The sequence below is a fragment of the Solanum verrucosum genome, unplaced genomic scaffold, assembly GCF_900185275.1.
Source record: "Solanum verrucosum unplaced genomic scaffold, falcon-dt-bn FXZP01000022.1, whole genome shotgun sequence".
Classification (NCBI taxonomy): Eukaryota; Viridiplantae; Streptophyta; class Magnoliopsida; order Solanales; family Solanaceae; genus Solanum; species Solanum verrucosum.
Genome location: NW_026020086.1, coordinates 2,095,270 through 2,123,266, shown reverse-complemented (window position 1 = coordinate 2,123,266; position 27,997 = coordinate 2,095,270). Strand labels below are relative to the sequence as shown.

At 30.2% G+C, this 27,997-nt stretch overlaps 2 protein-coding genes across 2 annotated transcripts in view; both read left to right on the top strand.

The window, feature by feature from the left end:
• LOC125824558 (metallocarboxypeptidase inhibitor-like) overlaps positions 1–27,344 on the top strand; it is a 54,468-nt gene extending 27,124 nt beyond the window's left edge. The window contains exons 2-3 of the mRNA XM_049503960.1: positions 26,108–26,170; positions 26,906–27,344. Of these exons, the coding sequence (XP_049359917.1) occupies positions 26,119–26,170; positions 26,906–27,126 (273 nt within the window). The 5' untranslated portion in view covers positions 26,108–26,118 and the 3' untranslated portion in view covers positions 27,127–27,344. The remainder of the gene's footprint in view (positions 1–26,107; positions 26,171–26,905) is intronic.
• On the top strand, positions 3,969–6,037 carry LOC125824502 (uncharacterized). The gene has a single exon (XM_049503894.1). It carries the CDS (start codon positions 3,991–3,993, stop codon positions 5,524–5,526), a length of 1,536 nt encoding a protein of 511 aa, XP_049359851.1. The 5' UTR covers positions 3,969–3,990; the 3' UTR covers positions 5,527–6,037.
• Positions 27,345–27,997: the final 653 nt, after the last annotated feature.

Genomic DNA, 27,997 nt, shown 5'->3' with positions numbered 1-27,997 from the left:
GGGATTTTATTGGCAAGATCAGCTTCTCTCCAACAAAAATATATTGAGATCATGTTCAACACATATTTAGATATTTTTAAAGAATCACGACATGAGTTCATATTATTTCAATGAATCTAAGAAAAAATGACTGGTTAAGCAGATGTAGGGTATTCATTCAATTTGCATAAAGCTCAGTATCAAACAAGCTATTTGTTTACATGTGGAGGCACAACAATAACTTGGCGATTAGTGAAGCAAACATTAAAAGCCATTACTTCAAATCATACAGAAATAATAACCATGAACTACTTACATTCATGTATTTATATTTTTTCAAGGTGATATAAACATTTTTTGATAACAAAGTATCTACTAGTTTGGTAATTTAACATGATGACCTTTCGGGTAATATCTCAATCTATAAATAGAGATATCATTCACCATTGTAAGATACACTTGAATAGAAGAAAAAAATCTCTCCATCTGCTTATCTTGTCTTCTCTTTATAGTTATATTGTTCTGATATTAATTTTATAACAATTTAAATATTATTTAAGAAAAATAATAAATGATAATTTAGTCTATTAAAGAGTATGTGTGTATATATATATATATTTGGGTGGTGAGAGTATGGGGTAGTGGAGATGGGGGCTACGAGGGGTGGGATGAAGGTGTGTTGGAAGATCAATTAAGGAGAAGTCATTTTTCTAAATTTTAAGCAACTTATTTTCCTAAAAAAATATATTTAAAAAAATAAAATTAACTAACCGAGCATAAGAAAATCAAAAATATGTTTAGAAGAAACATTTTCCTCCTTACAGAACATACTCGAAGAGAAATTTATGGATATAATCAAATGTGTATGGTGATAATTAATTGAAATTTCCACGTATCCGACTAGGCGACAACTTATGTAAATATTGAAAGCCTTGCCAAAAGGGGTGGTTTTTTTCTGTAAGGGAATTTTAAACTGATAATTCTATGTTATAGTTATTAGTGGAGACATTTACTTTCTGCATGTTTCTCACGTGTTTAGCATGTCCTAGCTTTTAGGTTTCAATTATTGTTTGTGGTTAAATTATTTCCTTTTCTTTTAAGAGTCCTAGAAGATAGTTTGTTATTTCGTTATCTATTCAAGAATCCTTTGTAAGTTGGTTTCATAATCTCCAGCAATAACAAGTTTTCTTTTCTTTTAATATTGTACTCGTTACTTTTGAACTTGACGACTTGAACATGGACCACTATTATACAAGAATACTATAGCCAAACAATATTAGTAAATGGAAAACTAATTTGTTGACCAATCCATATTTTAAGTCCCTATATATCAACAACAGTCAAATGTGATTGAACTGCTAAATGGAAAACTAATATGTTGACCCATACATACATATATATCAATAACTTAACAATCAAATATGTGGAATGTACCTACGCAAAAAGATATCTACATCATCTGCATCGTAAGCAAAAAGATATCTACATCATATGTATAGGCTCATGTCGTCTTGTCAAGAGTATCCCACACACAATAGTCCAGCGGTGTTTGTCAGGTGCAATAGCCTAGTGATCTAACACCGATAACCGATAGACAAACCATTGAAACTAAAACTTTACATATGCCGAAAAAATCAAAAGTCAAAAATTTATCTAACGGACTATGAAGATTTATATATCAAGCCTTGATGATGGAGGCCCAATTGAGGCACTTCTTCGGTGCTAATAATTTGTCCCCTTTGAAAGCTAATAGTCTGCTCACAAAATCAAGATTATTCCTGGGTGTTTGGATCTGAAGTAAGATATCAGAAAGTTAGTCCTAATTGATAGTTAATCAAAAACATGCATTCGTGTGCTTCAAAAAATACCTCCACCAAATATAGTGGTTCCATACGCCTAGATGCAGCTTTAAGGAATGCATATTGTGTTGCACGCCGCATAGTTTGTATGATCTGGTCCATCATTCGATGCAATTATTGCCTCAATTATAAGAGTTTGTTAGGATTCTAATTTGGACTTTTTACTCATTTAAAAAAAAAACAAGATTGATTAATCTCATAAAAAAATATATTTATTAAGTCTTCTCGCAACATGAAAAGTGTTATTTATAACTTATTAAGTCTTCTTGCAACATGAAACGTGTTTGGATAGATGCTTCTATTGCTTCAGATTGTGTTTTCTCTTCTTAGTTCATTCAATCAATGACACGTGAAAATATAATAATTAAATTAAAAAAAAAAAATATTTCTAAAAATAAGTTAATGGTGTAATTTTCTTGTCGACTCTATGTGCATAGTAATTATTTGAAAGGGCATAAAACATTCAACTTTATATAATACTATTAAGTTAATAAGATTTTAGTCATGTATTTATAATGCATTACCTTGGATATTATTATAAAAAACATAAGTACTAATATGAAAATTTAAATAATTTAATTCAAAGATCAAAAATATTTATAATGCTAAAAAGTATAGAGTCTTTTTATTTTATCTTATTAAATACCTAGCGTGACATATATGATAACAAAATAAGTTCCCACAATGAAGAGACAACTCCGTCTGTTTCAAAACAAGAAAAGAAGCAATGTAAACAATTTTTTACCAAAAAAATTAAAATAAGCTTTTTCACCACCTACCATATTTAATATTTAAGTGTCCAGTCCGTGCTTTGTTCATAAGCAACTTATCTATTTTTTTAAAAATAAATATTAAAAGTCATATTTATTTTTAAGAAATATTAAAAGTCATATTTATTTAAATTTTCGTTGAATGAGAAGAAAGAAGTTATAAGAGTCCATAATCTTCTTCCTCCAATAAATATGAATGCTTTGTAATTTTCTTTTAGATAAAATAAATAAATAAATTATGGTTCAAGCCTTAAGGAAAACGAAAAAAAAAAAAAACTCAAACATGGTAACTTAAAAAAGTATACTCTTTCCTTCTTAAACTTAACTACTATTTGGTTCATTATATTTATTTCTTTTTTGAATTCTAGATGAATAAAATATGAATAGTAATTCTAAAAATAATAATAAAAAAAGAATTTTACTCCCTATTTAAGTTGACCGTAGGGTTTACGTAGCCCTTCCTTCCACTATGGGAAACCAAAGAAACAAACACTCACTTTGTGACACCAAATTACCTAATGGCATATCTACCTTATGAAATTACTATAATTATTCTCTCATATTGCCAGTGAAATCTTTTTTACGATTTAAGTGTGTTTCAAAGTCATGGCATTTATAAATTTCAAATTTGAAATTCGAGCTTTTCAATAATCAACAACGACAAAGAGCAATAGCTATGATAACATTTGAAGAATATTCAGAATTAACGAGCTCCTTTCGATTCATAAATCAATAACTCACTTTGGAAGAACTCAATGCTCCTTTCATGATAAGGGATATTAATGAGAGTTATAGAGGAACTGTTAGTGTTTTATGGTCTTGTCATGGTCTTATATTAATTAATATTGACAAACATGTGTACTTATGGAATCCCGCCACCCATTTTTACACTAAAGTGATTGAATTTGAGCTTGACACTTTGAACTTGGACCACTATTATACAAGAGGTGAACTTTGTTTCGACTCCTCCAAGAATGTTTACAAGGTGGTGCTCATGATGAGTCATAGGACTCTACATGTTCATTATGAGTATCTTATAGTTGTTAGTCTTGGAGATAAAAAATAGAGACGAGTCGAATTTCCTTATAATATGTTCTCCTTTTGTGATGGGATTACATTGCATGAACGAATTCACTACATGTTAAGAATAATTTGTGAAGATGACAATAGTGAAGACAAGTGGAATTGTTTTGATTTTCGCGATGAAATAATTTATTTTGATCCCATTAGTGAAAACACATATACGCTTCACCCCGATATTCGCACCGTAAAATAATTTTGAAACCCATCCACCCCTCTACTCCCAACCCCTTCCTTTTTAGTCTTATCAAAAAGCACACTCACTCTTCCTAGTCTTCCTTCTCCTTCCCCAAAACCCTAAAATGGAACATCCATTCTTCATCAATGGCCCTCCTACAAATCGATCTGAAGCTTTACGGTGGCTATCAATCGCCGAAAAGCTCCTTACAAATCGTGATCTTGTTGGTAGCAAATCATTTGCAACTCGTGCCCGTGAATCCGACCCGTCTTTAGCTCACCCAATCGATCAAATCCTCAGCATCGTCGACACCTTAACTGCCGGCGACAAACGTATCAACAATCATCACTTTGATTACTACTCTATCCTCCAGATCCCTCCTAACCAAACCCAGAACTTCGAATTCATCGCCGATCAGTATCGTCGATTTGCTCTTCTTTTGAATCCTCAGAACAACAACTTTCCGTTTTCGGATCAAGCTTTTGGACTTGTTGTTGATGCGTTTTCAGTTCTTTCTGATCCCTTGAGGAAAAGTATGTATGATAAAGAATTGGGTTTTTTTCTGAATCTTTACCCAGTTGCTTCTGCGCCTACACCGGTGGGTTTTGTGCAGCATGGTGGGTTTAATCAAATGCCGGGGTCGACTGCAGACCAGCTGTTTGTGAATATGCCTAGTCAAGATCAAGGTTCACATGCTACTGGAGTAAGCTATAGTAGAGATCCGCAAGCTGGAATTTCTATGCCGGTTACATTTCTGAATCGTGAGCAAGAGACTATGACTATGGGGAGCTCGGGTTCGGAGCAAGAGCACCAGCAACAGCAGCAGCAGCAACAACAACCTGTAACATCTCTGAGACAACAAACACAACAACCGGTGAGTTCTCTTTCGTTTTCAAACATAGATGAACAGCCTGCTACATTCTTGAATTTAAACCAACCACAGCCTGTAACTTCTGAGAGGAGCTTTAATAGAGAAAATCCACCATTTGGCATTGGGTTGAGCTCGGCGAGAGGGCGAGAACCGGAGGTTACTGTTGAGCAGCATGGGAATCAACAGCCCCTAGAAAGAAATGAGAATGTAGTGGTGGGGAGCAATGAAAATAGACCTGCTAGTACTAGTAATAATGCGAGTAATGTGAAGGAGAAAGAAAGTAGAGTAGATGCATCAGCTAAGAAGATACCCAGTTTCTGGACAGCATGTCCTTATTGTTATGTTATGCATGAGTACCCTTTGGATTATGTTGATTGTACACTAAAGTGTCAAAATTGTAAGAGGGCTTTTCAAGCTGTTAAGGTTGCTGCTCCGCCGATTATTGATGGTAAAGAAGCTTATTTCTGTTGCTGGGGATTTATGCCTTTAGGATTTTCCGTGGAGCATTTTGAGAGAAGTAGAAATAATGTTTCAAGCTGGTCTCCGTTTTCGCCCATGTTTACTTGTCCAACCTCTGGGGCGAATGAAGGGAGGAGTGCTAAGAATCATGCTGTTGGGGGGCAGAGTAATGTGAGTACTTTTGGCAATTTGCATAATGCTGGTGGATCGAGAAGTCGGAGTGGACGAAAGCTTTCTGCTCCAAGGATTTACAGTGATGACGATGATGACGACGATGATGATGATGACGTACTTGTTGACATATCAGAGGTACTTTCTGGAGATGCTTGACATATTGGAGGTACTTTCTGGAGATGCTTGACATATCGGAGGTCCTTTCTTAAAGATACTACTCCAAGGTAGAGAAAGGTAAATTCTTGAAGAAGTTCGGTAATAGGTGAAGAAGGAAAGAGATTCAAGCCTTTCATTTCACTCCAAAACTTAATCTTTCCATTATTTTCTTTGATTATCGTGTTCATATCTAGTCTAGTTGGTTTAGATACTCTGCTTCAAGTCCCAACAACGGGATACCTTTTTCCTGTTCTAAGATGCGACTTTCTTAGGCCGAGGGTCTATTAGAAACAACCACTCAACTGCACAAAGGTAGGGTAAGGTCTGCGTATACCCCACCCTCCCCAGACCCCACTTATGGGACTATATTGGGTATGTTGTTGTATTGTATTGATGTTTTGTTATCTTCTCTTGGCTTTAGTAATTCTCTTATGAAGTAAACTTTGTAATTGAGGAGTAGATGAAACTAATCTGTAACTTATTTTGTTAGCTCAATACAATTTGCTTCGGAGATGATTGTTCTCTTACTTTTCCTAGTTTTCGTTCATTCAATTGTCACTGAATATTGGCTTGACCAAGCATTTTCATTGTGATTGAGCAAAGAAATATTAGTTGATCTGAGAGAAATGGATTGTGTTACCTTCAAATTAGCACCAGATAACCATAGGAATTTAACTGAAAGGGGAGCACTCTAGTTAGTTGTTTTGGGTTAAGCCAACATTACCATAAGTAGTGACTCTGAGGCTTAAAGCAAGTGTTTTACTTGCATTGGGTTAAGCCGACATTACCATATAGTGGTTTTGATACCATTAGTATCGCTCCTCTAGGTTCTGATTGAAGTAGTGGCTGCTACAATCGTAAAGTTGCAATTTGTAATTCGATGAAGATGTGCACTTAGTTTGGCCTCTTCAGTTCAATACTCTTCCAATAATGGAAACGTACAACTTTTCCTTTCAATCAGAAGGAGTTGCCTGAAATGGTGGCGGGGCTTAGGGATTCAATAAGAGTTACTTGAAGGGCCTTTGATAGTTTTACCCTGGGGTGGTGGAATATTTGTAAACTCTTTGAATTTACCTTTGTCAGTTCTCTGCTTGTTTCAGGACAAATGGAAACTTTATTGACACACTAAGGACTCGTTTATCAAAATTTACTGATGTTAAGGTACTTTTTCTTGTGTGTGCTGTGCAATATGTTGGTACTGTACTGGATTTAGGTCGATTCTTAGTAGTTTAGTTGTTTTACCACTTAGGTATCTTGAACATTTTTTTTGGCGGATTGCTTCTATAATTCTATTGAACGTTGTTTTTCTGTTGAGGATTCTATTGTTTGAACTTCTTAACAGCATTTCCCCACTTTCCCATTCATTCACCTGAGCCATTGTGTCGTCAAATTATTTGTACTACAAGACGTTTAGCCTGCTCTTGTGGAACTTATACGTGTGTTGTTTGTATGGAACTTTATGATATACTGTTTGTTTTATGTTCTTTAGAACACCAAATGAGAAGGGAAGGGGAAAGAGGTTTTAGATAAATTTAATACAAGTTATATTTGGTAGAAATAGCATTCATTAACTAATTTTGTCCCTGTTTTTGAAAAAATAGCTGAGTTGAGTGTTTTACTTGTAGAATTTGAAATTCTGTTATTTGAAGAGACTAAATCTAATATTCCTCCACTGAAAACATCAAGGGATCCAAGGGGATTTGTAGCCAAAAAACCTCGACAGAGAAAACAAGAGCTGGAAAAAAGAGGAATTTTATTGATAAAATGGATAAATCAATATATGTGATTGGGTAACATTAAATAAAGGGCAATTTTCACATATAGCCACTCAAAAAATAACTTAATTATGCTTCATAGCTATAGTTTGCTACTTACGATTCGTAGCTACATGTTGGAGGGAGGTGAGAGGTGAGCGAGATTGGGAGATAGGCGAACGAGAGAGGGCAAAAAGTGGAGAGACTAATTATATTTGTATATATATGTATAATTTGTATTTATATCTGTATAGTAGAGGACATGCGACGTAATTATCGCTAAAATTAAACTGCGAGTCGTAATTAATTCAAACTATAGTTATATTAGCTAATTAACTAGTACTTTGCTTATCCGCATAATAGGCCTAAGACATTAATAGACGCCTCAAGCTGAGCTAGTTCAGCGCTATTGGGCTTTCTATGTTGAGTCTTGGGTTATTTCTCACACCTACTGTATAGAGCCATCCATGGTAGACATTTAATCTCACATTTTGATAAGATTGTACAAAACCAAAAAAAAAAAATAATAAAAAAAATAAAATAAAAAATGGATATACAAATCAATTCTTTTAAGTGGCAATATATTAGGATCTCAAGTACTTAATATCCTTCTGAATTATTATTATTTTGCCTCTAAAGGAGAAAGTAAAAAAGAAAGAAATTTAATCACGTCATAAAATAAAATTTAAAAAGAGGGTATTGTTATATCTTCACCTTAATTAAAGGTTTTGCTTTCAATCTTTCGGATTAAAAAATTTTTCTCCCTTTTAATAAATGATATTATTTTGTGCGGATTTTTATTAGTTGAATTAATATGTTCTACGCCCCATATCGTTAAAACCAAACCAAAAAATAAAATAAAAATTGACATGCCTTTCCGTTATAGCAAACAATAAACTAACCAATCTAGTCATTACGTAACGAAGCTTAAATTTAATTTACGATTTCATCTGAACTCAATAATTTTGGTCCAGGGTAAGTAGATAAATCAATATTTGACTCAAGTGTGGAATAATTCCGAATCATGACTCATTAGTTTTTTTTTTTAAATAGATAATCATATAGGATAGGTGACATACTACTTCAATATTTTTTAGTTATTTCTGATTTGTGTTGAATAAAATCCTCTTTAATAGATAATCATATAGGGTAGGTGGCATATTACTTCAATAATATTTAATTATTTCAATTTGTGTTGAATAAGTTCAAATAAAAAAAAGTAAAATACTTCTTATCTAAATTGCCACGATGACACAACTATCATTATTAGCCCATCTCCACCTACCGCGATTATCATTATTCATCACATCACAATTATATCTGACTATTATTACCAACTACTATCGATATTAAGTTGTAGACTAATTATACTTCATCAAATGAATAAATTTTGAAGTATAATATAAATTACTATTTTGTTTAAAATTATATGTATTACTTTTATATGAAATAAATTATGCACATTTTGATACTGAAAGAATACATAGCTACCTCTTAATTATTCAATATACAGATTTAAAAATAATATTTTAATTATAAATATTTATATTCAAATTCAAATATCTTAATTGTCAATGACGTGTAGTAGTGTTCTCTAAGATTTTCAAAATTAAAAAAAATGAATAACTTGTGTGGTTGTGAGACATTGAATTGTCAAAGATGGCAAAACTTTGCTAAGCCTCTCTTGAATAAAGCTTATAAATACTACTCTTGGTGGTAGATCAAAATGTCATCTACATTATTGTACTATTTATTCCTCAACTTTGAAAGTATAATTAACAAGGATAATTACCATGGCACAAAAACTTGTTATCCTTTTCACCACTCTTCTTGTTGTTATGGCTGGTAAGTCATTTCATCTTGTTGTTATTGTAATGAATAGTAGCTACTATCATGAAGCTTCAAATTTTACAGGCACAACTTCAAAGTTTATGGTATTGAATATTTCTTATGAAATTTAAAATTCCATGATAACAATTATTTTTAAATTATATCTTTTAAAGATACACCTTTCTTCTTTCTTTGTTAAAGTTATTCGAGATAGACGTTCAATTTCACATAATACTAACATCCATATGATATGTCATCTCACCACCCGACCCCAATCCATTTTACCCCCTCCTCTCCCTTCCACGCTCCCCCCCCCCCCCTCCTCCCCCGGGCCATTTAAGAGTCAGTTTAAAATTTATAATTTAAAACAAGTCAAATATATTTGTCTAGTTATAACTAGTTTTTACTAAGAACAAAATATTTTTTTTTAAAGTTAAATATCTCGAATACGTTATGCTTATAAAATATTATAATTTGAATTTTGTAGCTCATAATTCATTTTACTCCACCAAAATTGATGTGATGGCCCAAGAAGATATACAACAAATTACAACAAAATTATTTCAAGAAGATCAAGATCCAATTTGTGGAAAACCATGTAATACACATGATGATTGCTCTGATGCTTGGCTTTGTCAAGCCTGTTGGAATTTCAGAAAAACATGTGGTCCATTTGTTGGCTAATTAAGACATGATCATGGGCCTATAATTTCAACATTTAGTCACTTAATTAGATAAATAAATAACTTAAGTGACCAAAGTGTACTTGTTCAAAGAAAAAATTATGTGGCTAAGAAATAAACTTTGAGTATAATGTGTTTTTATCAATTAAATAAAAGATCATATAATTAATTAATTAATGTGTGATTATGTATGTTTTCTTTGCTTTTATCTCCTTTTGAAATCATTTGGATAGATGAGTAGTTTAGGTTAACAACCAAACCAAATTTGGCTAAAAATTAATTAAGCAAATTAAAAAAAAAAAAATGGATTAGTTGATCTGAGAGAAATGGATTGTGTTACCTTCAAATTAGCACCAGGTAATTTAACTGAAAGAGGAGCAGTTGTATTGGGTTAAGCCATATGGTGGTTTTGATGCCCTTTGCTGTGGGGAATTATGACAGGCCAGAGAGTATGTGTTTTGGAGAGGACTATTCACTTGGCTGTAAAAGAAATCACAAAGTTCAGATTAGTTGAACTACACGACTCTTCATCGTATTTAACTAATTTTGCCCCTGTTTTTGAAAAAATAGCTCAGTCACATGACCTTGAGCGTTTTACTCGTAGAATTGAAACTCTGTTATAGTGGTTATTTTCCAATTATGAAAACTAAATTAATACAACACTAATTACGATTTGTAGCTACATGTTGGAGGGAGGAGAGAGGCGAGCAAGAGAGGGCAGAGAGATGAATTGTATATGTATATATGTCAGATAATTGTATATATGTAACTGATCTACATACGTATTTGTTTATCTGGCAAGCGAGTTTGAGAGAGGGCAAAAAGTGGAGAGAGACTAATTATATTTGTACATCTATCATATAATTGTATATATATATGTGTGTGTGTAATTCATATTGGAAACTGTATAAAAGAGTACATGCAACGTAATTACAACTATAATTAAACTGCAAGCCATAGTTAATTTAAACTATAGTTATGTTAGCTTATTAACTAGTATTATACCGCGTAATAGGCCCAAGACATACCTAGAGGCCTCAGCTGAGCTAGTTCAGCTCTATTGGGCTTTCTATGTTGAGTGTTGGGTTGTTTCTCACACCTACTGTATCGTTGTGGACTAATTTCGAATCATGACTCATTACTTTAATGGGAAATTTTTCAAAATAACAATATTTTAGCTTTTAGTGGGACTCTTAGCAACAGTTTCATTATTTATTAAAAATGTCATTATTTTAGTTTGTTAAGAGATTAGTTATGTATTTATTTTATTTTGATTAATTTGAAAGAATACAAATAGTTAATAACAAAACAATGAAAATCATGGAACAAAAAAAATTCAAAAAAGGTAAAAAAAATTTTAAATACAAATCAGTTATGTTTTGAAAAGAGCATAAATAGTCATCTTTCCGTCGAGTGTTTTTTTGCTTTCTTCTTAAGAACATCAAAAAAAAAAAATTAAAATAATTTAGTTTGTCTTCCGAATCATTCATCTGATAACTTTCAAAGCTTCTTCAAGTTGAATACGACATATTTTTGAAACATAATTTTTCAAAATTGACAACTATAAATTTGTCGCATCCAGTGAACAATCGAAAAACAATCAGGTATTTTTTTTCTGATTGAATTAGTAAAATCTTTGTATGCATTGGGATTTATAGCTTTTTTCGGATGTTTTGTTTCCAAATTATGATGTATAACGAATGAATTTTTATTTTTTTTAGTTTAGTAGCTTTTTTTTTCTGTTTGAATGCATACAATAGTTTGTATCCCATTAAGTTAATGTAATTAATCGATCATGAACTATGTGTTGAATACAACAATATATGAATACAAAAGTGAGATGAAAATACATAGTGAGATTGAATACAAAGTTGTGAATACAAAAGAAATACTCTCTTCATTTGAAATACAAAGTGACTTTGAAAGGTAAAATACAAACTAATGGATCATGAACTATATGTTGAATACAACAATATATGAATACAAAAGTGAGATGAAAATACAAAGTTATAAATACAAAGTGAGATTGAATATAAAGTTGTGAATACAAAAGAATTAAATACCCTCTTCATTTGAAATACAAATTGACTTTGAAAGGTAAAGTGGACACATAAAATACAAACTTGTTGATATACAATTAGGTTGAATACAAAACAAAAGAGAAATACAAACTTGTTCACATATAAATTGAGATTGAAATACAGAATGAATACCCAATAAAATACAAAATTATTGTTAGCATACAGTTAGGATGAATACAAATTAAGAAGAAAATACAAACATGTTGGTATACTAATTGAGATTGAAATACAATGTAAAAACAAAAAATGTAAAACTTGTTGATATATAGATAGAATGAATACACAAATAAACTGTTGATTCAGACATTGTAGACAGACAGATGATTTCCCCAAATCTAAAACCCTAAAAGCAAATATAAATGTATTATAAATCAAACAAAACAAACACATGAATGAATTTGTAGATTTTAATAAATCTAAAATACTAAAACGAAATCAGAAAAAAATCAAAAAAAAATTGTTTAATCGACTAAAAATCTAAAATACATGAATATGTAAACAAACTTGTACATGAATATGTAAACAAACTTGCATAAAAATAAAAAAAATTAATGGAAAATCCGTAATATGTACAATGCGAAATATAAATCATAAACGGTGATATGAAAACAAATCAAAAGAAATCTAAATAACTAATTGAAATACATAAATATTAGATGAATATGTAAACAAACTTGCATAAAAATTGAAAAAATAGACAGAAAATCCGTAATACGTACAATGCGAAATATAAACCATAAACGGTGATATTGAAAACAAATCAAAAGAAATATAAATAACTAATCAAAATGAATAATGGAAATTACCTTGCCAACCGAGAAATCTGCTTGAATTAATAAATATATTTCGTTTAACAATAAAGAAAATTTCTTGATGAACAACAATTTAGCACCTTGAAGAAAGATAAACTTGAAACGTGAAAGGTGGGGAAGAAACGTGAAAGTTGGGGAAGAAACGTGAATGGTGATGAAAAAAAGTTAATGGTATTGGTTTAATTTTTATTTTTTTCACTTTAAACGGTTATTGGTATATAATTTGGTCCAATATAGGACTCTTTCCATAAATAAAATTAATTTAAAATACTAAAATCTGAATACATATTATTTTATAAAAATATTGTCATTCTGCCATTTTAAATAAATATTTTAAAGTGTTGTTATTTTGACTAATTATGTTATGTATTATGACTTAATTGTTAATTTTCCCTACTTTGGTAGATAATCATATAGGATAAGTGACATACTACTTCAATAATATTTAGTTATTTCTCATTTGTATTGAATATATCCTCTTTAATAGATAATCATATAGGGTAGGTGGCATATATTTCAATAATATTTAATTATTTCAATTTGTGTTGAATAAGTTCAGTAAAAAAATAAATAAATACATCTTATTTAAATCGCCACGATGACACAACTATCATTATTAGCTATCTCCATCAATCACGATTATCGTTATTCATCACATCACAATTATATCTGACTATTATTACCAACTACTATCGATGTTAACTTGTAGATTAATTATACTTCATCAAATGAATAAATTTTAAAGTACAATATAAATTACAATTTTGTTAATTTCTATGTATTATTTTATTTAAAATAAATTATGCACGTTTAAATACTGAAAGAATAAATTGCTATCTCTTAATTATTCAATAGGTAGATTTAAAAAATATATTTTAATAATAAATATTTATATTCAAATTCAAACATGTTAATTGTCAATGACGTGTAGTAGTGTTCTCTAATATTTTCAAAATTAAAAAATGAATAACTTGTGTGGTTGTGATACATTTTAATTGTCAAAGATGGCCAAACTTTGCTAAGTCTCTCTTGAATAAAGCTTATAAATACTACTCTTAGAGGTGGATTAAAATGTCATCTACATTATTTGTACTATTTATTCCTCAACTTTGAAAGTATAATTAACAAGGATAATTACCATGGCACAAAAACTTGTTATCCTTTTCACCACTCTTCTTGTTGTTATGGCTGGTAAGTCATTTCATCTTGTTGTTATTGTAATTGAATAGTAGCTACTATCATGAAGCTTCAAATTTTAGGGGCGCAACTTCAAACTTCATGGTATTGGATTTTTCCTATTTTTTATTAATCAATTACTCATTTTCGAGATTTATCGAAAAAAAATAAAAATTTAAAAAAATTGTTGAAATTGTTGAATTTAAGGTTACAATATTTATTTGTGAATTTTTGGCATTAATTTTATATTTTTTTTCATATTTTTTATTAATCAATTATTCATTTTCGGGATTTACCGAAAAAGATAAAAATGTAAACAAAATTGTTGAAAATGGGTCGGGTAGTTTATTTAAAAGGAGGGGGGGGGGGGGGGAGGTTGATTTATGGGTCGGATTAGGTGTTTATGGGCTCGAATTTTTTAGGGGCATAATTGATCCCTTTACATTTTCATATAAATGTCATGTGGTAAAGTCAAAATGACATGACAATTCCATGTGCCATTTAAAGAAATGAAAAATGAGCTGGATATGTCTAGCAGGCGAACTAACACCCATAAGGGCATATTTAGACCAAAAGTTGGACGGCGAGGGCATGAGTGAACCAAACTTTAAACGGAGGGTATATCCAGACCTTTTCGAATAGTTTAGGGGCATATTTGACCCTTTACCCTTTTTAAAATATACCTTTTAAAGATACACCTTTCTCCTTTCCTTTTTAAAGTTATTTGAAATCCATTTACAATAATAACAACCATATTATTATGATTTCCACCAAAACTTGAATTTTAAGAGTCAGTTTGAAATTTATGATTTAAAACAAATCACATATTTTTGTCTAGTAATAATTAATTTTACGAAGAACAAAATAAATAATTTAAAGATAAATATCTCAAATACGTTATGCTTATAAAATATTATAATTTTGAATTTTGTAGCTCATAATTCATTATATTCCACCAAAATTCATGTGATGGCCCAAGAAGATCAAGATCCAATTTGTGGAAAACCATGTACTACACATGATGATTGCTCTGATGCTTCGTTTTGTCAAGCCTGTTGGAATTTCAGACAAACTTGTGGTCCATTTGTTGGCTAATTAAGACATGATCATGGGCCTATAATTTCAACATTTAGTCACTTAATTAGATAAATAAATAACTTAAGTGACCAAATAGTACTTGTTCAAAGAAAAAATTATGTGGCTAAGAGATAAACTTTGGGTGTAATGTGTTTATCAATTAAATAAAAGATCATATAATGTGTGGTTATGTATGTTTTCTTTGCTTTTATCTCCTTTTGAAATCATTTCTTGGATTTGGATATATGAGTAATTTAGGTTAATAACTAAATTTGGGTAAAAATTAAAATCACTTTGAAATAGAGGCATGCAATCTGTGATAACTCTTAAAATTAATTAAGCAAATTGAAAAAAAAAAAACTTTGTAAGAATTGAACATGTTAATTAGCTATGACATATGACTCACTATTTAGCTTATTTTAGTCCAAACTTATCTCATTTTATATAACTTTTTGAATTTGTTTGAGGGTCTATTCAAAGTATTGACTTTACCATTATTATTATTATAAGAATTTTCATTTTTTCATATCTTTTCCTTATTTCAAACGGAAATTTTTAAAGAAGAGTCACTGTATGAAAAATGATCTTTTATGGTAATTAATTAATGATAATAGCTTAATTTTTGTTAAATATGTATTTTTAGCCGTATTTTACACTCTTTATAAGTGACCCTAAAGCCTATGCGACATTTGATCCAATGACATCAACTAATGTCGGTAAAAACTTTAGTACTATTTATGAATGTGTATATTTGTTGACGCTAAAATGTTATTTTGTTGTGGTATGTAAATGAAAAATAAATAGACATTTTTTTTAGAAAGAATGTAATTTGAATCACATTTTTTATATTAAAAAAATTATGACTTTTTTGATAAGACACAATAACACTTGCTCATACTATTCTTAGTTGACTATGAATATTTGTTGACTTCCTCGGATTTTCACTTAGAAAATTCTGAATTACTCAATTTCTCAATGCAATATTTCCTGCACTTGCAAAGTAAGGTTCTAAGTGTGATGTTTTGTAAAGCTTTGCACTCTTCAATTAAATTCAGAGTTGCTTAAGTTGTACGATATTGTTGAGCTATTGTATCCTGGAGGGGACAAGTCAAGAGATATACTACTGGATCATTGTTGATTATTCTGGAGGGGACAAGCTAAAGATAAGATGATCTTTTATTTAATTTGATGAACATATTACACCCCAATAACATAAAAGTAACAAGCTTATTTGATTTTTTAGCCACAAAACATATTTATTATTTTTTATCTTATATGTGACTAAAAGTCGAAAAGAAGAACAACACTTGACCAATAATTCTGAAATTAGAGGCCCATATTGGTTATGGGGTCACCAATATATGGGGCACATTTCTCTGTGAACCACCAACAGGTTTGTTACAAATTGGATCTCTATTTTCTTGGAAAAGTTTGGTTGCCATTGATAGTAGAGCAACTTTCACATATAACAAACACAAAATTCATATTTGTATGTTATAACAAAGTTTGCATAATTGCTCTCCATAGCAAACATAAATATGTATATTTCGCTATACATATACAAAAGAAAGCAGTTGTATAGTCTGCTTTGGTATACATATACAAAAAAGATCAATTGTATAAAGTGAGAGAGGCGAGTGAGCGAGCGAGATCTGGGAGAGGGGAACGAAAATATATGTATATATACAATTTTCACGCATTTTATACATTTGCGTTTTTGTATAAAGTGAGAGAGGCGAGTGAGAGAGCGAGATCTGGGAGAGGGGAGAGAGGGGAACGAAAATATATGTATATATACAATTTTCTCTCGCTTTATACAAACACAAACGCATTTTATACAATTTGCGTTTTTTGTATAAAGTGAGAGAGGCGAGTGAGAGAGCGAGATCTGGGAGAGGGGAGAGAGGGGAACGAAAATATATGTATATATACAATTTTCTCTCGCTTTATACAAACACAAACGCACTTTATACACTTGTGTTTGTATAAAAAACGAGAGCGGCGAGGGAGAGAACGAGAGTGGCGAGCGAGATTCACCAGGAGAGAGGTGAAATAACAACAGTTTGCTATGAGGTACAATTAAATCAAACTATATTTATAGCATTTAATTTGAATTAATAGTTTGCTATTATATACAATTTTCCCTTGATAATATAGCATCTTGGGCCATCACATGATCATGAGCCGCAAAATTCAAAAACTAAATTTTTAAAAAATAATGTATTCGAAATAAGTTGAATTTAAACTTTTAATTTTGTCGTTAATGAGATAATTTACAGGTACACAAATATATATGACTTATTTAATACCCTATATATATATATATATTGAATTCACATATATACTAAAAGTGATCATATTAGGAATGAGGATATTCGAGACAAAGTGGGAGTGACATCCATTGTGAAGTAGGTTGTATGAGTATGTATGTGAAGAGGAAATGTGCAGATGCCCTAGTGAGGAGGTGTGAGAGGTTGGATATAGTGGGTACGAGGAGAGGTAGAGATAGGCCGAACTGGGGAGAGATAATAACCAGGGCCGGCTCTATGCTTTCAAAAATAAGGCCTTTGCCTTAGTCCCCCAATTTCCGGGGGCCCCAATTTTTTGTCAAGAATAAATTATGTGTTAAATTTTTTATAGAAAAATTAATTATTTATGATAAAAAGTATAATCTTTTTAAAAATAAATTATTTTATCCACTTTAACATCTTTTGTATTTTATTAAAAATAAGAATTAACAGTGAAAAGTGTTGAACAAAGTGAATTACAAATTCTTTTTTATTTCTTTTTAAATTTTAGTTTCAAGCGTTACTCTAAGCATATTAAAATGAGGTATACCAAGTCACCAACTTTTTGAGTCAAATTCTATGATTCTAAACTTCTAACTCTTATCTTTATTTAATATTTATCAACTTATTACTTATATCATTATGTTAACAATACATATAATAATTGTCTCACTTAAAGGATGTTTTTCAATGTTGAGTTGATAAAATCTTACCTAAAACTAGTAACTCAAAAAACAATATTAAGTACTAATAATTTTCATCTTAATAGTGTATTTTATTTTATTTTTGAATAAATACGTATATGAAGTGTATTTATATTTTAGGCCGCAAATTGAAATTTCGCTTTAGGCCCCCAATTACGTTGAGCCGCCCCTGATAATTACACGTACAAGACATACTGCAGACTGCAGTTTCACCTTATCAAGGATATAACCTTAGATAAGAGGGTATATGGAGGTCGTAGATTAGGTAGAGTGTACGGTAATTGCGCATTATCTTACTTTTCGATGAAATAAGGCTTGATGGTAGTTTGAGCAACGTGTCTATTGTAGTAGTAGAAAGTATGTTCACTGGCCATTTTTTTTTGCCCTGATTCGGAAAAAAATAGCTATTTTTATGGAATTTCAAGTTTCACAAAAAATTTCACTGTGAAATTTGAGACTCCATGATAATTAACTATTTTTCAATTATAAAGTCTAAAAATACCTATTATTGAAGTTCAAATATATATTTGTGCCAAATGACTAATTTCAAGAGAAGTACTATAACGAAAGATAAAATTAAATTTGATCATTTTCCCTTCTAAAATGTAGGGATAAAATGAAATGACTTACTAGCAAAAACCACAAGGAGAATGGTGAAAAGGATCGCAAATTTATGTGCCATGGTAATAATACTAGCTAGTCAATTATACTTTCAATGTTGAGAGATTGACAATACAAATAATGTAGATGACATTTCATTCCTCCACAACAATAGTATTTATAAGCCTTATCAAGAGACTTGGCTAATCAAAATGTCTCACAACCATACAAGTTTTTCATTTTTTGTTGCTGATACTTAAAAAACACAATCAGCTTGCTCTGTTGTTATATAATGTCACTTATCAATAATTTATAAGATAAATCTACAAGAAAAATAGATTGTGGAGTAGAGTTACTATAAAAAGTAGGGTAAAATAAATAAATATGATTATTAAATAATAAGTGAAGACAAAAAGAAAAAGAAAAAATTAAGGTAACGATACGATCACACCAAATGATCGTTACACAAAATGAGACTTTTGACATTATTTAACGATATAATACGATAAAATTTAAATAATAATCAAAACAAACATTATATTTGAACTAACATGACAATCGTTTATCGCCGGGACCCAAATAGATAGAGAGATATACAATCAGTGGTGTACACGGGATTAATTATTGGAGTAATATGCCACCTACCATAGTACCTATAGGGATAACTACTATAATAATGTGCCACCTACCTAAGTACATATTAGTAGTTTTTTTTTTTACCAGTTCACTCACTGAATAATAATGAAATAGATTTTGGAAAAAAAAACTCAAATATGTTATTAAAATTATTAATAATAGCTTATTTATGTCATAGATGAACTGAATTTATAACAAATGATATAAATAAGTCATTTCTATTAGTTCGATCATATATTTAAGCTTTTTTCCTTGAATTTTAGAAAATGGTCCAAGTGTACCTGTAAACATTGAAATTTATGGGACTCTACAAAATGCGTTCAATTTGAGTTGGGACTCTACAAATTGTGCTCAACTCATATTAGGATTCTTGGAGGTTGCTCAACCCTAAACCCTAGTCCACACCTATATAGAGGGTACAAAATTCCCTTAAAAGACATCTCAAATATCCCATAAACTCTTGGGTATTTTTAAAGATCAAGATCTCGAATATTTCATAAAAGTCATGGAATATTAGAGGTCAAATCTAAATCATCCTAGTTCGAGAAATACGTCACTAATGGCCCTTGAATCATGGATAAATCTCAAGAGAGTAGAATCAAGGAATCAACAGAATTGTACGTCATATTTTATTTGTTATTGTAATTTATTTTCTGTCACTTTAAAATTTGTTGCAAACAGTACCATCTATCAATAGTTAAGGTAAACTACGTCCCTATTGATTTAAAATTGATCCAAATATATCTTTATTCACTATTGGCCATGGTGCATGAGCCTAAGTTTTTTTCTTTATCCTTCTAAAATAGTTTAGAGGTATATTTGATCTTTTTCATGCATTTTTTTTACTCAACTATTTGATTCATCAGCTAATTTAGATTTATTATTTTGATGATTAAATTTATTTTTTTATTCGTCTTTTCATAAAATTTATCATAAATGTCTCAATCATTATTTTTTATTGATACAAAAATAAATTACAATATATATATATATATATATATATATATATATATTTGAATTTTTTTTTGACCAGTTTAATCTTGGTGGCGTAAACTTATAATAAGAGGTCACGTGGAAAACAATGATGTTGCAAAATCATCAAATATGACCGTTAAAAAAACAATGGCACAAATAGACCTTTATGTAATAGTAGCAGCATGATTGAGCCCAACTATTAAATATAATGAATGACATAAATTTGTTTTTTCTTAAAATTTAATAAATATTTGAGTGTTTTAACTAAATTTATTAAAGAGATAAAAGTACTTCCTATCTGAATTACTCCGATGTCACAATAATATTACTTATTATCTTCACCTACCATGATTACGCTTTCGTGACATCACCATCAATTATGATTGATGCTAATGCAGACTAATGGTATTTAGTTTTTATGTTGTTTGAATTTCAATTATTACTTTTAAAAATAAATTATGCACATTTAGATACTTGAGAAAATAAAGATTTTTCTCATAATTATTAAGTTTAGAGAAAATTTCAACAATCAGATACATATATTCAAATTCAAATATCTTAATCATCAAAAATATATATAATAGTCTTACAATATGATTTGTTGTAAGTTTGCATGATTTATTATTTCACTCCTTTATTAATTTAATATATTTTGATCTATTTATTTCAAAATATTTAAAAGACGAATTGATTTGAGCTAAATATGTAGCTCAAATAAAGGCATGTAAAATATTCATATAAAAAAATGAAAACACTAACTTTATTTGGTAATCAAATAAATTAAATAAAAACAACTGAATCGGATCTCTCTTGAATATCTTTTGATAATTAGATTATTTAGTTCTCCTCTCTTTTGAATTTAATCTTGTAGTTGTTTGTTCAAATTAGAGAATTAAAATCTATATTTGTTGGTCTCTTATTAATTCAATTGTGGGATTATTCTTTCTTTCTTCTCTACCTTTCCTCAATTTCTTAATCTTTCTATGTTATACTTCGTTTTACCTCTTTTTTTGATGCGAATTAAAATTTGATCAAACTCAATATGGGTACTGAACACACAATACTGAATAAAATTTTAAAAAATCACCAGTATGTAAATAAGTGCTTTGGCTAAGCTACAACACATCTTGTTGATCAGAAATTAATCTAAACGGTCTTGATGTAAGTTTGTTTTGCTTGAAAGCTATCTCTGCTTCTTTTACTTCCGGGAGACGGGAGAATCACCAAGAGCTATGTAAAATTCACTTACTGACTTTCGAGAATTGGGGAAAGTCCCCTTATCTGAATCATAGAAAGTTATCAACTCAAAGAATGGTGATGAAGATATGAATAATCTTAGACCAGGTCCTTTAACTAGTAGCGAAGGACACAAAAAGCGTCATTCAGATGAGGGGCCCTTGGATCTTGCATATACAAGGGCGGACCTACATGGTCCTATATGGAAGTAGGACACCTTTTTTCGGTGTGGGGTTACATGACACCAGATTCCATGTAGCTCACATGGTCTATGTTAGTTATGCATCGTCTTATGATGCAAACACAAGTAACTAGGATCGACATCCGGCGCATTCGTTGATCCAATGAGCAGTTCAGAGTCTGTTGGTGAGCCTCTTTGCATTCCAGAGGACTCCTTCACATTGTTTTCAGTTTTAGTATTAGTTCATTAGGATGTCGCGGGCCTGTCCCGACATCCATCTCAGTTGTTTAGAGGCTTCATAGATAGTCAGACAGTCAGTTAGTGAATTCAATTGTCTTTGATCTGTGAGAAAGGGAATAAATCTTCTCTAAATATAACATCTTTGCTGACAAAGAATGTCTTAGTAGTAAGATCAAATAAAACATAACCTTTTTGTGTCTCTGAATACCCCATATGAACTGTAGACTTAGATCTTGGCATCATTTTGTCATGTTCAACTAGATTTTTGGAAAGACAGACATCCAATAGTTCTCAAGTGTGTCAATCTAGGTTTACTTCCAAAAAATCACTAGTATGTAAATAAGTGCTTTGGCTAAGCTACAACACATCTTGTTGATCAGAAATTAATCTAAACTTCTTTGTGTAAAATTTTAGTGAGTATATTATGTAAGTGTCATCAAGATAAAGTGGGGGTGCAGTAACAATGATTTTCAATGACATTTTTTTTAAAATGGAGATTCCCTAAACAATCATTCAAGTTCACCAAATCATTCACTCTTTCCTAATTGGAATCAAATTATTCAGTTACTTCGGCTGTCTCATGTTATATGATTTTTTTTTTAGTTAATTTCAAAGAGAATGACATATTTCTATATTTAGTAATAATTTAATTTTTAATTTTTCATCCTACTCTTAATGAAATGATTTATAGCCTTACAAATATTTATCACTTATTTTAGACCACACGTTTCAAAAATCTTTCTTTTTTTCTTAAACTTCGCACCGAGTCAACCTAGCTCATATAAAATAAAACGAAGAAAATACTAAATTGTCTCATTAAAAAGTAAAATAGCCATGAAAATCACATTCATTAAACAGAAGGACAAATAGCCTACAATGATATATATATTTCTTCAAAATTCAAATAGTCTAAATAAAAGGAAACACTTTAAAATAAAACTTCATAATCCCAAAATTCTAACGAAATCTTTCCACACCCACAAATGAGAAAGGAAAAATGAAATGAATCAGCCTACGTTAAAGATATAAATAATGCAATTGTAAGACAGACAAATAAATCAAGGTTAAATTCAAAGTTTGGATTATTCCTGCTAAAAAAGAGTCCAATTTATTTGTCTTTCTTACTGTTACATTATTAATATATTAATATTTTGATTTTTGTCCACGTCATAATAAAGACATATTTAGACCAATTTTACATCGATAAGACATATCTTACCCCAACTATTGATAAATGGTATACTTGGACTACATTCTAAAATTCGATGGCATTATTGTTCGGTAAAATGATTTGATGGACCCTTATATTTGTATAAGTTTGTACTCTGAACTTTCTAATTTAGCACTTTTATCAACTGAACTCTTTAACTCGAATGAAACTCAACATTTTAAATTCTTTTGGCTTTGTGTGAACTTCAAACGCCCAATGAAAATGACACGTCATCATCCACATCAGATTTTATATGATACGTCATTTATTATTTATTTTTTAAAAAAATATTTTTTTCTTCCTTCACTCCATTACTCCCTTCATTGTTAGAGCCCGTTTGGACTGACTTAAAAAAAGTAGCTTTTAAGTCAAAAATAAAAAGTTAAACTGAAATGATTTTTAAGTCAAAAAATAAAAAATAGGAGGAGACCTACTTTTGGTTTCTGACTTATTTAAAGTCATTTTTGACCTTGCCAAACACTTTGTAACTTATTTTAAGTCATTTTTTACTTATTTTAAGTTATTATTTGTATTTGTCAACACTTTCAGAAGTCAAAAACTAACTTAAAAAAGTAGGTTTGACCAAATTTTAAGTCAATCCAAACGAGCTCTTACTTGAGCAACTTCTAAAACTCTTTCCTCCATTAATACCAATGAATCACCATTAAAATACCTTAATATATCTTAATATTTGCACACAATTTTACACAATACCTTCATCTAATTTCATTAAGATATTCAAAAATTACTTTTCACCATTCAAAAACTATCACTTTACCCTAGAAAAAAAACAAAAACAAATCAAGAACAATTTTAACAGCAAAAGAGGTCAAAATACTCATTAGAGATATTTCTTCCGATAACTATAGTTATGCCACCAATTTTCTGAATTTTCCTTTGTTGATTATGTTCAATTTTTTTTTGCACAATTTCGTTTTTAATTTGGGGGAAGAGAAAACGAAAAAGAAAGAAGAGAAAGAAAATGGAAAGGGAGAAAGAGAGAAATGGAGGTCTGAAGAACAGGGAAAGTGATGATTGAAGAGGAAAAAAGAAACGGGGATGGGGGTCGGGGGAAGAAAGAAGTGAAACATTTATTTTTAATTTTCTTTTTTCTTTTTATTCTTAGTCTTTTTTTCTTTTAATTATTTTTAATTTAAATTTTTATGTTTACGCTCTTTTTGCACGTGGAACCACGTATTTATTTCAATTCATTAATCAAGTTGCCACATAAACTTGGTCAACCGTCAGAAGGGTTTAAAATATTAAGTTTCATGAGTTAGAGGGCTCAGTTGACAAAGTTCTAAGTTGAAAGGTCCAAAATACAAAGGCATACAAGTACAAGGGTCCATCAGACCATTTCGCCTTATTGTTCATCAAATGAAGAGTTTCAAATATATTTTTATCTTTAGCATTAATAACGTAAATATATTAATTAGTATGATAACATAGTTATGTCAATTACTTTTTTAATTAATACTCTCTCTGTCCACTATTGTTTGTCAGGGTGAGATCATGCAAAATCTTTAAGAAAAATTTAATATAAGGTGCAATTTGACTAACATAACCCTACTATCAATCATTATTAAAATGGTTTGTACTTTTTGAAAATCGTAAAAGCAACATTTTTCACATTAAAGTAGTCTTATAACTTTAAAATGACTACTTTTTGAAATTAGTAGTTTGTAATTATTAAGGGCAAAATTGAAAAAAAGTGACTAATTATTTATTGATTGTTTAAATTGACAATTAATTTTAGACAATTATTTTTAGTATATCTGACAAACAATAGTGAACGAAAAAAAGTATATCAAATTCAAATATAAAAAGTAAAATTGAACAGAAATTTACGTAAGTATGGGTGGCACATTAAATTAGTAGTTATTCATATAGGGACCATGGCATATTGGATTGGTACTAGTACACCCATACATGCATATCTCTATCTATTTTGGTCCCACCGATACATGAATAAAACGTGCTGGTCGTGTTTTATTTTAAAATAAAAATACAAAGTTTACTAGCTTGAATAATTATATTGGGTGAAATAAATTTATGAGTGAACTTTGAAAAAATTAATTTTATGTATTTTATTAATATTTGGGCTTAATCATGCCATTGTCATTATAGAAAAAGTTCATTAATCATGCTATTATTTTTTAACCAATAGACCTGATGGTTTTGCGAAATCATTTTTTTTCGTGCGGCTTCTCATTAGAATTTCACAACACCAAAATTAAACTGATAAAAAAAATTAAATATGACATCGAACTTTGAAAAAAGATTTATCTATGTCATTCGTTAATAATTTGGCTGAGTCATGCTACATTCACTTTTGCTCAAAGTCGATAAATAGATAAATCTTTTCTCAAAGTTCGATAACATATTTGAACTTTTTCTACTAGTTTAATCTTGGTGAGGTTAACCTCTAATAAGAGGCCATGTGGGAAAATGATTTTGCGAAATCATCAAATCGGTAAAAAAATAATGACACGAATGGACCTCTATATAATGGCAGTGACATGATTAAGACAAATTACTAATGAATGATATAAATGAATCTTTTTTAAAAATTTGATGACATATTTGAGTCTATCTAAATTACTGCAATGATACAATTATTATTACTAGCCATCTTCACCAACAGTGATTGACATTCGCCATCACATTACTATCGATCACTACTGTTAATTAATATTGATACTAATTTCCAACACATGGTTCATCAGATAAATAATTTTTACAACACATGCAAATTATCTTATGCTAATGATATTTAGTTTTTATGTTGTTTGAATTTCAATTATTACTTTTTAAATAAAGATATATTATGTATATTTAGATACTGAGAAATCAAAGATAATTTTCTCATAATAATCAAGCGTCTAAAGATAAAATTTCAATAATTAGATAATTATATTCAAATTTAAACATCGTAATCATCAATGATGTGTATAATAGTATTTTGCAAAATTATCAACAACAAAAAATAAAAAAAATTATGTGGTTGCGAAACATTTTGATTCTCACCACACTAGTCTCCTAATAAGGCCTATAAATACTCTTGTTGGTGGAGGAATGAAAAGCCATCCACATTAATTGTATTATTACCATGGCACAAAAACTTACTATCCTTTTCACCATTCTCCTTGTGGTTATTGCTGGTAAGTCATGTCATCTTACTCCTATGTTTTAGAATGGAAAATGATCAAATTTGTTCATTTATTATGCAAAAAAAGAAAAGTTTTATCCTTCATTATACTTGTTTTTTTATGTTGGTCGAGTAGTACAAATATACATGTAAAATTCACAAATAGCTATTTTTAGACCTTATAATTGAAAAATAGTTATTATATGAAGTTTCAAATTTCACAAGTCAAATGCTTTGTGGAATTGAAATTCTATAATAATAGTTAATTTTTCAAAAACAAGGTTAAAAGTGGCGAGTTATTATTATTTCTACTAAATAATATAACTTCTTTTGTTATAGTTATCCAAAATAGACATTCAAATTCATGTTAATAAGATGAACACTATATGACATGTCACCTCACGACCCAACCCCAACATGTCCACCATTAACAACACTACTATCACTATATCGATCTGATCTCCATTGGTATATGAAAAACTTGGATCTCAAGAGCGAATTTGAAATAATAATAATAAAAATATATTCAGTCAAAATCCTATAAAGTGAGGATTGAGGACAGGAGAGTGTATACATAACTTATCCCTACTTTGTTAAAGTAAAAAAATGTTGTTTTTGAAAGACCCTCGACTTAAGTGACAACAAAATAAAAAAGTAATAAAACAGAAAAAACGACAGTAAAGAAAAACATGACAACTAAAGTTTAATACTACGTTAGTTTTACAAAATATAGTTTTGAATTTTGCAGCTCATGACAATTCATTCTACTCCCCGAAAATTCATGTGATGGCCCGAGATGTTGTTCTACCAACGGTGACGAAACTTTTTCAGCGAGACCCAGATCCAATTTGTAACAAACCTTGTAAAACACACGATGATTGCTCCGGTGCCTGGTTCTGTCAGGCCTGTTGGAATTCCGCGAGGACATGTGGGCCCTATGTTGGCGGCGCCATGGCCATAGGCCTGTAATTTCAATATTATTGTCTCAAGTGTTGTCCTTCTTTTCGACTTTTAGTCCTAAGTGACCAAAGTGTAATTCGAAAAGAAGCAAAAAGTATCTATGTTTTAGATACATGCTTTGTGGCTAATAAAAAATCGACTATACTTGTTGATTTGATATAAATATGTTATCAGGGTGTAATATGTAATCACCAAATTAAATAAAAACCATCTTGTTATGTGTGTTATATATGTTTCTTTTTGTTTTATATGAGTTGTAAATTAACCCATACAATATGATTCGTTCCTCTCCGCTTTCTTTTCTTGAGAAGAATGCTCTGGTCTGTCATAAATGTCATTAGGTCATCTATGATGTGCATCTGCAAGAATGAAGGACAGAAGATTGGAAAACAAAAAAGAAAGTCAGGGCGTCTGATGGATGAAGTTTACCATGTAATGTCAGGGACCTAAAGTGAAATTTTAATTTGAGGCCTAAAATCTATATAAACTTTATATGGAGTTGTTTATTTTTCCAACTTTTTAATGCAAATTATTACATAATATCTTTTTTAAAAATGATTTCTTCGAATATCATTTTTAATTACTAAATTTAGTTAAGATTTTATCAATTCAACGTTGAAAAACATTCTTTTACCGAGGCAACCATTATATAAATTGTTAACATAATTCTATAAGTAATAAGTTGACAAACTTGACATAAAGATAAGAGTTAGAACCATAAAATCTGATAAAAGAAATTGAAAATTTAATTATTTATTTATTTTTTTTTTTTCCGTGGTTTCCGGGCGTCGCTTTGCGAACCCGACTAGCTGTACCCACCGGGTCCCGCTGTTTCAAGGCGGGTCCACCACGGTTAGTTCCACGGGGCCCTGGAGACGCG